The sequence below is a fragment of the Dryas octopetala genome, chromosome 5 (genome assembly GCF_963921425.1).
Source record: "Dryas octopetala chromosome 5, drDryOcto1.1, whole genome shotgun sequence".
NCBI lineage: Eukaryota > Viridiplantae > Streptophyta > Magnoliopsida > Rosales > Rosaceae > Dryas > Dryas octopetala.
In genome coordinates, this window is record NC_141370.1 from 16,580,670 (window position 1) to 16,594,268 (window position 13,599).

Below are 13,599 nucleotides of genomic sequence, written 5' to 3' on the forward strand. Positions count from 1 at the left end.
TTTCTTTTTTAAGTTTTATTTTTTAATTTTTAGTAATATTGCTTTTTTAAGAAAAAATACCTTCGGAGTTTGACATGTTGTATACGTATTATCACATTAAATTAAAATTCATCTACCAATTTAAAAGTTTGCCCTGACAATTGTTTTGCTATGTCAATGATACAACTATACAAGTATCCATGTCTTAGAAGGTAAGGAATTTCCCAAGTGCCATGTCAATACATGTGGAGTGGAGCCTGCACCATATGCAGTTATTAACTTATATTTTGCAGATATTATCAAAAGGGTAGAAGTTGCATCAAATGCAGTTATTAACTTATTTTCAAACAAGGAAAATTGGGTACATGTCCCTATTTTATATAGACATATAGACGCAATGTGGTTTGCTTTATATAAATGCATAGTGTTTGCTTGGAAACAGCAAAAATATGCTATGACTGCTCAAGTAGTGCAGGCCATGCCGGCTTAAGCCAATCATGTAGAAGAGTTCAAGGGCCGATATATATCATATATGGTTTTAATACAACTCACGAGGATTACAACTTATTGACTTCGTAATAGGGATCACTCAGTCCTATTGTGATGCCTGTCTTTATTGCTTTTTGGTATTTCCATATAAAAATTTGAAGGCCAGCAATGGACAATTAAACCAGAAAGATAGTAGAATAAGTCAATGAGTTTGCATTGCATTAAAGGCAATCATGAGAAAGTTGAGGAGCACTGAGTGTCTGAAATGGGGCTAATAAGAACAAAAGCGTAAAAGCAACCAACTGCACTGCACCAAACAATTTATAGCAGCAGGTGAGGCCCTTTTCTACTTTTTAGACAGCAAAGCAGATACAGTTTCCATCAAGGCAGCAATTTACTCCTACAAAAATGATGGGAACTTTTAATTTAAGCAAGCAATGATCATTACCCCTTAGAAGTTAGAACCCACCTAAACTCTGCAACATTGGATAAAAATCCAACTGTTAAAACATGCAAGTGAATGACATGTTTCTTATTAATCATTAGATTTCAGTCATTAACTTTAGAATGTGATAATGTGTATGCATATATGTACACACACACGCCTCTTCAACATTGCTCAATGATTGCAGACCTATCTTTTCAACTCCAATGGTGCAGTTGTGATTTAGAAAGTGCAACACTACATCAAAAAAAGAATGAAGAAAGTGCAATACTGAACTTGTAGCATCCAAATTCCAACAAACAAAATTCTCTACCATTAATTCCAAATTCTAGCATTAAAGACATGGTAAAAAGATGAGAATTGTGAGTACATTCGAATCCTTTGGTGACTAACATTTAACTTATTATGGTACAGTGTGATTCTCTCCACTGGACAAGAATGCAAATGAATTACACAGAAGAATACAAGTCTTATAAATAAACAAAAAATCTCGATTCAACTGCATCTCTGTAATGCCATGGAGCGAAACCGAAAGGTTGCACGTTCCTTAAACAGAAATGGAACTAGGAACTGATCGAACACTCAAGCAAAGAGATGATGCTCCTCATCTACCAGTATATCTTAAGATGGTCAAAATACATTTTTCCTGCTGTCCGACATACTTCATAACTTAAAACTAGCAAATATTTTGATCTTTTGACTTTGAAAAACTTCTGCCAAAAGCTCGTAACCTCTCCATGACTGTTTGAATTTGCTCTGAAATTGCAGTGTACAGACATCTTTGCGCTGCCTCATCCAAATCACCAGGGCAAGTACTTGGCCATCCTAAAGTAGAATGTGACAGATTACGAGACATAGAGGTTGCCATATGCCTCATTTTGGGAACGTCAAACTCCATTGGCTCGCCAACAATTATATTAATGTTCTTATTACATAATGGAAAAAGAGGCCTTTTACCACGGGAAAAATTCTCAGGCATCACCTGGAAATTTAAACAGTAGCAAATGTAAAATGAGAAAAGTTGAACAAATGGGCCCATCTATCATCACATTCTCATAAATTTAAACAAGAAAATCAGAAAACTTGAATACAATTATTAAATAGCACAGATGAAGTTAATGATGCCAGCACATGCACTAGATTTACTGGTGCTCCCTTTGATGACCTCAACAAATGTTGTAGAAACCTTAAACCCAGTAGTTCAAAGTTTACGACATATTGTATACATAACTGTGACATTTTAAACTGCCACATCACTAAGGTTCAGTGCTTTTTGACCCACAGGGAAATTTCCAAAAAATGCAATGCCAACAATTGTTAAGGCTGCTATAGGTGTAACAATCATTCCCAGAACTAGACAACAAGCCAATTGGAGGTCAGATCACATTGTTATGGCTCAAGTGCTCAGTCAAATGATCAGAACCTGACCATATATGACAAAGAGTATGTTGAATACAGAGAGACATGAGTTTATTATTATATCATAAGAAGATAAAAAACAAGGAGACGGAAGTCAGAAATCAAGTGTTAAATGGATCCAAGATACCCAGGTTTATGTCATACTTTTCCCAGAGTACCAAAAATCATTAAAATTAGTATGATGAGCTTGCTCATATCAGACAACTTGTGATTCTGTTCTACAGAATGCATAGTTTGGAAAATATGTCACCATTTTCTGGTTTTGGAAGAGTGAAAGGGGGGCCGGGAAGTTGCCATCTTGGGCAGTTCCCCAACATTAATAAAAATGCACTAAAAACCTTAAAAGAAATACATGGGATTGATCAAAACAAATGGTCACATAAAGGGGAAAAGACTAAGAAAAAATCACCTCTTGAAACCCATGATGAACAATTGGCAAAACTATTGGGGTTACAGGAGCACGAGCAATGAGACTCGCAGTCCCCCATTTCAATCGCCTTATAGGTGCATCTTCCTGGGACACTTTTCCTTCTGGAAACGTATGCAACTGCCCATCAGAAAGTCAAAAGTTTGAATTTGAACAACTAAGAGGATGCAACTAAGAGGATTTGCATCAATAGAAAAGAACTATACCTTACAGCACAGCAAACTTTCCAAAATACTTATTTGATAAGGTAACATCCCAATTTACAAACTACAAATGACTCAGTGAAGAACCCATTAACTGAGGAATTTCAAACTTCATAAAATCTCAAGCGAGTGAGCTATGCAATATCTCATTGTGCAAGTAAAAGCAGACCAATATGCCATCAAATTAGCACATTCACACTCAATAACATTAAGACTGAACATTTAGCAGATACTAAAAACAACTAGCAATGTGAAGTAATGAAGTGATTACCCATTGCCCTTCACTTAATCTCTCAAGAGCTTCATTCATATGTTCCTGATAAATCCCACCACCCCTTGTAATGGGTATGCACTTCCCTGTACAAATGACCATATTACAAACAAATCCCATCACGCACATACAAAAATACTGTAATGGGAACCAAAAAAAACAAAAAAGTTTCGACCTTTTCACGTACCAAGTCTGAAGAAGTAAGACAGAGTTGTGTTCTTGAAGCAGATGTCTTGGGCAGCCAAAACCCACCGAACCAAATTGGTGTCGGTGATAGGTAAGCCCTTGAATCCCCACAAGAGAGGGTCATCTAATGTGGACATGTGATTGCTAACAGTGATTAGGGGCACGCCGGGAGGCCGAGACCGGACGAGACGGAGGAGCGTATCGGCGTTGTGAACAGTGGTGGAGTTGAGGAAGGAGACCACGGCCTTTGCGAAGCCTCCCACCGCCATTATCACCATCTTCCTCGGAATGCCGCCCATGTGATTCGCACGTGCCGCCCATTCCAGTATTCTTTGTCCTCCTCCCATGCTTCTTCAGCTGTATCTCAATCCGAACGATTTGGGTTTCATCTATACGACGTCGTATGGATAGGCGCGCGGTCGACGACACCACATAAACAATGGGCGGAAAGGCGAAGACGGGTTCCGCCTCCGACTGGAAGTATAGCTCTCAACTGGAAAGTCTGGAATAGTGAGAAGCTCTTCATGGGCCTGGCGGGCTGTCCAACTCGATTGATTGGGCTTGGACACCTATTCTTGGGCTCGATAGATAGTCATAGAAGGCGCATGCAAGGTACGATCCAAGCTGACATGAACACAGTATGGGCACGACACGTTTAAAAGCAGACACGGCATGAGCACAAACCGAGTTGGGCCGAAACGAACACGATATGAGTAAATGGGTCGAGCCGAGTCAAAACTTTTAATCCATTATGACACGAGTACAAAAATGACTCGACCTAGACGCGACCATTTTATCATTATTTTTTCCTTTAAAAAAGTAAAAAATAATCTATAGGCCCTGCCCATTTAATGAACAGTATGAGTATGATTAGGTCATAGATTGTAGACTATATCAAGTTTAGGTCTTAATTATATGGGTTGACACAAAAATAATATATATCATATGATTATTAAAAAAAAATCAAATTAGAGAGAACATAATATGACATTATGATGTAGAAGTAGAAGTGTAGAACTCGTCCTCTAATCTCATTGTATTTACTATTTAGGTTCAAAATCATAATGTAGAGACTTATTTCAAGCGGTAGAACTGTGTAAAAGTAACATATCAACTCTTATATTATATTAAGTAAGATTATCTTAATTTGTGTCTCAAATATTATTCTATCATATATTAGCTAATAATATTATGTTATATATGTTGTTTCACTTGTTTGGTAAGAAAATGTTTTAGATTCTTTTTGAGTTTTTTCTGCTTTCCAACTTCTCACGTGGAGACTGTGGAGTAGTTGCCATGATTTATGGTCAATTAAGTTACTAAACTCGGAACCCGGCTAAAAAAAAAGTAACTAAACTCGGAATAAATAAACCGAACGCCAAACCACGAAGAAGCGAGAAGCAACAAGTCTCGTGTAAAACTAAAACTCACTGACATCACACACATGGCAGACTTGTGCGTTTCTCAGTCCTCCTCCCTTGTGCTGAAGCCCAAAATCGGAGTCCTTCACAACCTAAACCTCAACAGCCGCACCGCCATTTCTCTCTCTATCGGCAGCGGCGGCGGAGCTCATCGACGGCTGCAATACAACAATCTCAGCTACCGTGGATTTGGGTCTTCCTCTGATCACCCAATTCGAAAGCTTGGGGCTGTCTCTGACACCAAAGCCTCCACCATTTTCACTGCTGACTCGGCAACCAGGAGTGTCGAAGTCCAGCCCGAGATCGGCGGCGGCGGCGGAGGCGTGTTTGGCGGCAGAGGCGGAGGCGGCGGCGGCGGAGGCGGAGGTGATAATAGGGACGGTAAAGGCGAGGACGGACCTGACGAGAAGAGCAATAAGAAAGGGATGTCGATGTCTCAGAAACTAACCCTAGGATACGCTGTTCTTATTGGAGGTAAAGAAATTAGTGTGCTTTCTATTCTAGCTGGTAAAAAATGTCATCTTGCATTGTCTTCAAAGAAGAAAACTTTTGCTCTCAACTCAAATCACAAGATTGTGTTAATGCTTGATTATTGACTGAGGAATTAGGTGAATATCTATGCCCTATTTTCAGCTTCAAACACTATTAAAAATGAGGGGAGATGCTTGCCTTACAAGATAGTTTTGTTGAAAGACTCATTCTTTTATTGGGTTATAGTATCAGTTTCTGCTTTTAGTCATAATCTTTGTTCACATGCCAGATAACCAATATATAAATCTTTGCTTTGTGCCTTTGCTTCCATGTGTTTAGAAGCAAACTACTTGATTGGAGTTTTCATTTCAACACTTGTGACTTGATTTTGAACTTGTCAATTTCCAACTTGGGTAACAAGAAAGGGATAAATCCCATCACATGTAACTCTCGATGACCTAAATGCTAATTTTTCAGGCCTAAATTTGTGTTGTGAGCATGCTATTTAACTTACTCTTACAATCACTATCCGTACTCTAATAGCCACTATCACATAGATGCCGTGCCACAAAAGTATAGGCCTAACGTTTGTAGCTCCCTATTTAAGATTACGATGTAATTCAGGCTCCGGGTGTGTATGTAGCCAATTTGATTCCAGACTCTGATATAGAAAGAGTGAGAAGTCCTATCATGACCCAAGGTCTTTTTTCACTGCAGGTTTAAGACTATTGATTGAAGGTTACTTGAAATCTTTGCATAATAACTCTCTGCAATAATTGAATCAATATTGGTTTACTCTAGTGTACTATAGAACTCATAATGACTTGATGTAGTCAAGCATCATGATAGATAAAATATAATGGGTGTCCTAATAGGAAGACTTTATTTTTTGCAAGTTTAGAGATGATTTTTTACAGTATTACAATATGGGCAAGCTTTTTTTAAGTATCAGGTAGATTAAAAAACGTAAAATATGAAGTTCACTTGGTCTAGAAAGTTTATTTTTATAGTTGGAAAAACTTTCACTCCAGCATCTCATGATGTCACTAGTCTTCCAAACCTTGTAGGTCATACCTATTGGACAAGGGTTTGAATCACCTGTTTAGTTCCAAATTGTGTCCTAAGACCTGTGGATTGTATCAACAAACTCCTGGAATCAAATATATATCTCATGGATAGGAATCATCGATGTGAACTTATCTTATCAGTCTATTATGTCCAGTTCTTTGGCAATTTTCAAGTCCTTCAACAGGTCACTTCCCAGTTACCTGTCTTTTCTTTTTGACCTGTGATTCTGTCTTTGATGTTTGCCTTGAGTCCATTGCATTGATTTTACTAGACTCTCACAGAGTTGATTTTTTGTTTTTTTTTTTTTTTTATCAGTGGGTGGTGTTATGGGCTTTTTGAAGAGTGGCAGCCAGAAGTCACTGTTGTCAGGGGGAATATCAGCAGCTATACTCTATTTTGTTTATACCGAGCTTCCCGTAAGACCAGTTTTGGCATCATCTATTGGGCTTGGTAAGTGATCACATGCAACTAAATTGTCACAGTTTCCTGTGCTTGTGTTGCTAGTTGCTACAGTACTGGATTGAGAGATTCTGTTATGTCTTCTTAGATAGAACCAACTTTAATGGATCTCCCATATATTCTCCCTCTCTCGTAACATTTTACAATTGGCTGATTCTGCTAAATACAACAATTCTTGGATTTTCATTTTGATTAGCACTATGATATTTAAACTCTTCAGACTTTGTTAGAGAAAACCAATTTTTGCTTTCTGAAGAGAGGTCCAGTACTCCAGTTGCTTCTATAGGAACTATATCATATTAGTTATCTCTCGGTTGGTGCAATTGCAGTTCAATTTCTTAATTTTTTTCAACCTTAATAGTTTTCATTTTCTCCCAACCTCCAGGGCTGTCTGCTGCCCTTCTGGGAGTGATGGGCTCTCGTTACAAGAAGTCAGGGAAGATATTTCCAGCAGGCGTTGTATCTCTTGTGTCCCTAGTAATGACCGGTGGCTACTTGCATGGAATTTTACGTAGTCTGCACTGAAACTAGATAGTAGTGATGTGAATTACCGACTCTTATCCAACCTGTATCTGGTATTTTGAATCTCTGTTTTTTTTTTTTTTTTTCCTTTTTCTTGACAATATCAGTATTTTGGCTTTAGACTATAAAAGGTATGAAGACTTTGTGAATGTGGAATGTGGTGCTAGAGGGTTCGAACCTTAAATCAACAATTATTCACTGGTAAATTTTGTGTGCTTGCGCATCTCCATGTAAATGTCCGGAACTTGCAACCTTCTATATAATCTTGCTGTCCTTGGCAGTGTTTTCTATCATTTTCAAAGTAAAAGAACAATTTGTTGCTCATGAAAATTGCTTGTGGTTGTGGCCTTCTGGGAGCTCATAACTTTAGTGATATAGTATGAGCAATGCTCGAGTCCTCATGTTTGAGGATCAACCTTGTCCTCATGGCCAATCAAATGAATCCATGATGGCTTCATCATCTTAACTCTCTTTTCTCTTTTATGGTTGAGTTTATTTAATTGGCCATGAGGACAAGGTTAGGATGGTTGGGATGGTGGACCTCATCATGAACTCATTTGATTGGCTATGAGGACAAGGTTAGTTCTCAAACATGAGGACCCAAGCATTATTTATTACTGTGATTGGCTATGAGGACAAGGTTAGTTCTCAAACATGAGGACCCAAGCATTATTTATTACTGTGATGTTTGGGTTAGAGTTCTTTCCCCCTTATAGACCTCTTTTGAACCCAAAAAGAGAAAATAAAATTGCTTGTGGTTGAATTCTACGTTGCTTAATTTTGTGGATAAGAAATTCTTGTTAGTTGGTACCTTGTTGATAGGGTACGGGATGGCCATTCTACACGTGACCAGATTTGTAAGTTGCTAAAGTATCCACAATTCCACACCAACAAAATAAGAAATTTCTTTTTCACATTTAAATTCTCCAAATTGCCAAATTAAGACAACTTATATCGGAAAGCATGTAGATAAAATTTAGATGAAAACTTGAAATGGAATACAATGTTCAAACCCATGCCAAAACTTTGCACTACAAAAAAATCTGTTTTAATCTATTTTTCTTTATGTAATGTATAAATACCATATATGCAAAGTTGCAAACAAAAAAGTGTTTTCGAATATAATACCAAACGGATTATGTTCCCACTTGAACTACTTTTATTTTGGGTTCACCCACCTTACGCCTTATCGCCCAAACCCAATTGACATATTTACACAATGTTCAATCTTGGACTTAATTTAAGGGTTTATCAACATAATGTATACTTTTCTAAATCTCTTTATTTTCCATCCAGTATAATGCTAAATACTGTGTCAAAAACAACAGTGTGATTTGCCTGAGTATGATTCCCATTGCATGGTTTCATTTCACCAATATTTTTCACATAAGATAACAAATAATGGTACTTAATAGTCATCACAGAACCAATTAACACCAAATAGTTTGTCATATGTTCAAGGAAAGTCTACAATGTCATAAACAACCATATGCTACACAATCCAAATTTGAACAGTCATGCTACACAATCCAAATTTGAACATAGTCATGCTACACAATACAAATTCGAACAAAGTCATGCTACACAATGCAAATTCGAACATGGTCATGCTACACAATACAAATTCGAATATAGGGGCATAAATGAGGCAACATGTTTACAAATTCTCCACTAGCAATAGAGCACACAACTCATGACCCATCAATCTATCATGAAGTTTTTGTTCTTTTTGTTTCGATCCCTTGTGAGAACTTGCACACATGTCACCCCGATTACGTGAACAGGCAAGTCGAACATAAAAATCACCAGTTAACTTAAGGTTTTTACGAAAGTTCTGCAGCAATGACGATAATTAAGTAAAGTAGAAGTTCCGCATGATACAGAGAAAACTTGGTAATTATTTCAAGCTGGGTAGGCAGCAGAACTTGGTTGAGTTTCTTCCTGAAGCATTTGTTTGAAGCAACCCAACGCTGGAGCAGCATTGTTGCTGAGGTTAGTTTTTGCATTTCCATCCATCTGTGTTGCTGGTGAAGTAGGATATGGATTAGTGCTGGCAACCCTGCAAGAATTAACATAACAATTATGAAACAAACTAATGGATGTGTAAACATAAGGAGGAGGGACTGGGATGATTATGCATAACATTTCATTGATCATCAATGCCAAATTTGGTGGCACAGATCATGTCATGAGCAACTTTAATTCTAACCAAATTGACATGAGAGAGATGGAGAGAGAACTGATCGCAGTCTTTAAGGGTGTACCTGTCCCGTCGCTTCTCCAGGAAGCGCTGCAGAGAGTGTCTCCTAGCTATTGGGAATTCTGAACCAATAGAAAGATTGAAGTGGGAATCATGAAGTCATCATAAAATCGTTTCAATAATCCTACTTCTTAGTCTAGTACTGAAATTATTACCAGCTTGCAGTTTGCAAATGGAACTCTTCTGATCAGGGTAGAGCTGGACCAGTGGTGAACCAGGAGCAGTAGAAGAATTTTGCAGCGAAGACGATCCTGAACAAACTAGTGGACTTGGAGGACAGCTGATCCCACCATTCTTTACATCACTAGGCTTATCAGCAGCAGCAGCAGCAGCAGCAGCGCCAGCCGCAATAAGCATAAGTTCGTGAACCTATTAGGTGAATAAATGCAGAACAGAATCTGTCAATCGCATGAATGATTGAGTACCTAGATGCAAATTACTTATGTAACTAGCTAAGGTAGCAAAGAGTCAACCTTTTCTGCAGTAATTGCATCAAAGACACTAACACTCCCTGCGTAGAAGATGGTGAGCTGAGCCGCAGCATTACCAGAAGCATTTAGTGCAGATGGCATTTTTCTGTCCCTCAAACATCAAAAGAGAACAAACCAAGTTTCATATAAGTTTAAAATGAAGTAGCTAACCTAACACAAAAAGGTCCTTCCTGCCCCATCACCTCTGCAATTTTCTTAAGTGGGTGGCATAAGGTGGAAAATAAAGGTGCACTTGGAGAAACATATACGAAAACCAAGATTAACATTAAGAAAATAAAATAAAAAGGATTATTATGTCTATCATAACAGCCTAAGACAGTACAAGGCCAGACTATTAAGCACAAACTTGAGAGTTTTGATTATTCCATGTATATAGGGCAAATCATGTCAGGTTGTAACAAATTGATGTGGTTACTCAAAACAAGAGGTTCCTCAACATCCTGTCAATGCAAGACGCCACAGAAAGTTTCATAGTACTCAACGAAAATTACATAATAAGTTAATAACTCATCTGCTACTCTACTTTTCTAAAAAGAAAGAACCAGAATTCCAACTTGCTGCCAAATCAAACCCAAGAAAGGAGAATCTAACATTACTGTGTATCAGCATCATAAACTAACAAATCAGACCTCAACTAATCATAATCAAGCACATAATTTTGCCAAATTGCTACCCAACAAACTAAAAAACATTGGAAGACCCGTGGAAAGAATAGTGCTTTGCACTGTGGGCTCACCAAGCTAAATTGACCTTATCTAGTTATCTACCACATTAAAACAAGTAGTATATGGAAATTTCTTGTCTTTTGTAATAAATTCCAATTTACAAAAAATCCCTTTTCCATTGGTTGGGTCAGCTTCAGAAACAAGTCCTCTTTATACACAATAGTCAGTCACATATAGAGAGAGAGAGAGAGGGCCTTTCTCAAACACATCAAAACAAGCATTTAAATCTAAATGGAGAAAAACCCAACACTCTGATTCTCCATATTTGCCATAAATTGAGCTTATTATGAAGGCAAGAACACCTTGTTACAGAGAAAAAGGCAAGGTACCTGGTGCTGGTGTTGTTAGACAGATCATGGGAAGAGGGGTCCTTTTCTTTGGCTTCCTCTGTGGCCTCAGGCTTGCTCTGGCCGACCACCCCTTCCTCCATCTCCAGGGACTTCACCACCTCTTCAAGCTCAAATTTTTTTCCTTCCATTTCTTTGCTTCTCTCTATTTTTGCATCACAACTTTCACAAGAAGAACCAACTCAAAAGCTTCCTCCGCCGACCAACAATCAATAATTTAACTGTTTTTTAATTTCCCACGTGTTTAAAAGCCAGATGCTTCCAACAATTGAATAACATTTACGACAACTCACCGACTTGACCTTTCATGGCCTTTCAAAGTTCAAACTGTACTATCTGTCTCCGTTGATCAACTTATGACCACAGGATCGTGTGGTCACAAATATATTTCTAAAAATGTATGTTGATTATATTGGCCAAATTTGGCCTAATTAACCTAATTAATTATAGAGTCCATTAATATAAAAATACTAGCATCTAATTTTATTAACTAAAATCACCTAAAGCATCATTTTCTTTTGCGGACCAACTACCATAAACTCATTTTTCATTTGTGGACACCCTACCACCACTAGATCCCAAAATACCATCCGAAAATAGACATAACAAAAACATAACATGCAGATATCTTCCAAAATACCAGCATCAACGCATCACCGAAAAACTGAAACTGAAACTGCAAGTCCTCAACTCCAATAAATTGCAGTTTCAACTCTAATAAATTGCAAAAACTGCAGTTTCAGTTCACTTGTAATTCAAGAAACTGCAGAAAGTTTACTTGTAATTCCAGAAACTGCAGTTTCAGTTCACTGTAAACTGCATAAACTGCAGTTTTTTATGCAGTTTCAGTTCACTTGTAGTTCAAGAAACTGCAGTTTAAACTGAACTAAACAAAAAAAATCAAGAACATAAACATAATCGGCGAAGGGGCTCGTGCAGATCTTGCACTCCTTGCCGTAATCGGTGAAGGGGATCGTGCAGATCTTGCACTCCTTGCCGTAATCGGTGAAGGGGCTCGTGCAAATCTTGCACTCTTTGCCGTAATCGGCTCGCGTCAAGCCGACGTAGGGGTTGTTGCCAAGGCACGACTTACTGATCAGGAAGTCTGAGCTCTCGATCTTGCGACGTCGTCCAGATCGAGCTCTCTTCTCTCTCTCTTCGCGACTTCTCAGACTTCTCTTTCTCTCGGATTGGAAAACCAGCTAGCTTATAACCACAGCCGTATGGAAAACCAGCTACCTTAAACTTCGCGCTCAATCATCTTCGTCGGAGATCGATGAAGAAGATGGATGAGTTTGGGTGTGGCTGTGGCTGTGGCTGTGGTTGAGTTTAGATGTGAGTGTGGGTGTGTGAATGCAAGTTTGTGTGAGCTATAGTCTGAATAGAGTGTAATTGCGGGTTGTCAAATTTTTTTTAAGTGGTGAACAGTAGCACCTTTTTTCCATTATTAGTATAGATATCAATTTTAAAGCAGGGTTAATAAATTGGCTAATACCAATTGGTACCAACTAAAAGTGACCTGATTGTTAATAAAATTAATCTGATTGTTATATATTAACAATAATGGTATTAGAAGTTAAAAATCATAACAAAGATGTAGTAATGAATAATTATTTCTTAATTAATTATATACTTTGCCTATGCTATCTATCTATCGATCTGGTTAAATTTTCAAACATTCAAAAATGTGATTTATAAATACATTAAAAAATGTGCCATTAAATAGTTAAAATTTAGACCTAGGCTAAATCCACCACTCTCAACTACCAAGTTCACCACCCTAACATATTTTTTCAAATTTTTTTCCTATTTTACCCTCTCTTGCAAAATGAAGATGAAATCAGCAATACTTATTCGGTAGTTATCTACCGAAACCTCCACAAATGTTTGACATATAACTATCGAATAATCCACAAAAATTCGACAGATACTTGTAGAATGATCATTCGGTAGTTATCTACCAAAACCTCCACCAATGTTCGGCAGATAACTACCGAATAATCCACTAAAGTTTGACAGATATCTGTAAAATGACCATTCGGTAATTATCTACTGAAGGGTAAAATTGAAATTTTTGAAATAGGGTGGTGAACTCAGCAGTTGAGGATAGTGAATTTAGCCTGGGCCTAAAATTTATAAAGAAGAATACTAAAATAGGAAAAAAAAATATTATATTAAACTAAAAACATTCAAAATAAAATATAAAAACAAAAGACCCCACCAACTAAATATTGTAAATTCTCTACCATTTTTGTTTTCCCTTTTATATTTTGTTTTAGTTTTTTTTGGTTTACTATATTTTTTCATTAAATTTTTGACATAAAGTCAATTGGCGCACACATAAACTTGTGTCATAAAACTAGTGAAATTATGAATGAAATTGCATACTCGTGATTTTTTTAGTTTAGTAATATTT

The 13,599-nt window shown here is 37.4% G+C and overlaps 3 protein-coding genes across 4 annotated transcripts; 1 reads left to right on the forward strand and 2 right to left on the reverse strand.

Annotated features, from left to right (window-relative positions):
- Positions 1–1,203: 1,203 nt before the first annotated feature.
- On the reverse strand, positions 1,204–3,920 carry LOC147284982 (Phospholipid/glycerol acyltransferase family protein). The gene is made up of 4 exons (XM_086244763.1): positions 3,421–3,920; positions 3,234–3,319; positions 2,742–2,879; positions 1,204–1,895 (listed from the first exon to the last, which is right to left on the reverse strand). Exons 1-4 carry the CDS (start codon positions 3,764–3,766, stop codon positions 1,590–1,592), a joined length of 876 nt encoding a protein of 291 aa, XP_086100889.1. The 5' UTR covers positions 3,767–3,920; the 3' UTR covers positions 1,204–1,589.
- An 883-nt stretch (positions 3,921–4,803) lies between these two features.
- LOC147284983 (Transmembrane proteins 14C) lies at positions 4,804–7,644 on the forward strand. The gene is made up of 3 exons (XM_086244676.1): positions 4,804–5,314; positions 6,695–6,829; positions 7,224–7,644. Exons 1-3 carry the CDS (start codon positions 4,864–4,866, stop codon positions 7,361–7,363), a joined length of 726 nt encoding a protein of 241 aa, XP_086100802.1. The 5' UTR covers positions 4,804–4,863; the 3' UTR covers positions 7,364–7,644.
- A 1,146-nt stretch (positions 7,645–8,790) lies between these two features.
- On the reverse strand, positions 8,791–11,422 carry LOC147284984 (protein TIFY 3-like). 2 transcript variants are annotated; one of them, XM_086243714.1, is made up of 5 exons: positions 11,166–11,422; positions 10,094–10,202; positions 9,776–9,989; positions 9,625–9,682; positions 8,791–9,419 (listed from the first exon to the last, which is right to left on the reverse strand). In XM_086243714.1, exons 1-5 carry the CDS (start codon positions 11,312–11,314, stop codon positions 9,263–9,265), a joined length of 687 nt encoding a protein of 228 aa, XP_086099840.1. In that variant the 5' UTR covers positions 11,315–11,422; the 3' UTR covers positions 8,791–9,262. The 2 variants fall into 2 exon arrangements, with proteins under 2 accessions (XP_086099840.1, XP_086099841.1); XM_086243715.1 differs by having other exon boundaries at positions 10,094–10,196; positions 11,166–11,414.
- Positions 11,423–13,599: the final 2,177 nt, after the last annotated feature.

Bases quoted from the DNA above. Each gene is read 5' to 3' on its own strand.
- LOC147284982 (XM_086244763.1), bottom strand. From the start codon at position 3,766: ATGGGAGGAGGACAAAGAATACTGGAATGGGCGGCACGTGCGAATCAC. The intron at 3,320-3,420 runs GTACGTGAAAAG...TCATTTGTACAG, and splicing joins GTCTTACTTCTTCAGACTTG to GGAAGTGCATACCCATTACA. The intron at 2,880-3,233 runs GTAATCACTTCA...TCTGATGGGCAG, and splicing joins GATTAAGTGAAGGGCAATGG to TTGCATACGTTTCCAGAAGG.
- LOC147284983 (XM_086244676.1), top strand. From the start codon at position 4,864: ATGGCAGACTTGTGCGTTTCTCAGTCCTCCTCCCTTGTGCTGAAGCCC. The intron at 5,315-6,694 runs GTAAAGAAATTA...TTTTTTTATCAG, and splicing joins ATACGCTGTTCTTATTGGAG to TGGGTGGTGTTATGGGCTTT. The intron at 6,830-7,223 runs GTAAGTGATCAC...CCCAACCTCCAG, and splicing joins GGCATCATCTATTGGGCTTG to GGCTGTCTGCTGCCCTTCTG.
- LOC147284984 (XM_086243714.1), bottom strand. From the start codon at position 11,314: ATGGAAGGAAAAAAATTTGAGCTTGAAGAGGTGGTGAAGTCCCTGGAG. The intron at 9,683-9,775 runs GTAATAATTTCA...CTATTGGTTCAG, and splicing joins CATTTGCAAACTGCAAGCTG to AATTCCCAATAGCTAGGAGA. The intron at 9,420-9,624 runs GTACACCCTTAA...TAATTCTTGCAG, and splicing joins CTGGAGAAGCGACGGGACAG to GGTTGCCAGCACTAATCCAT.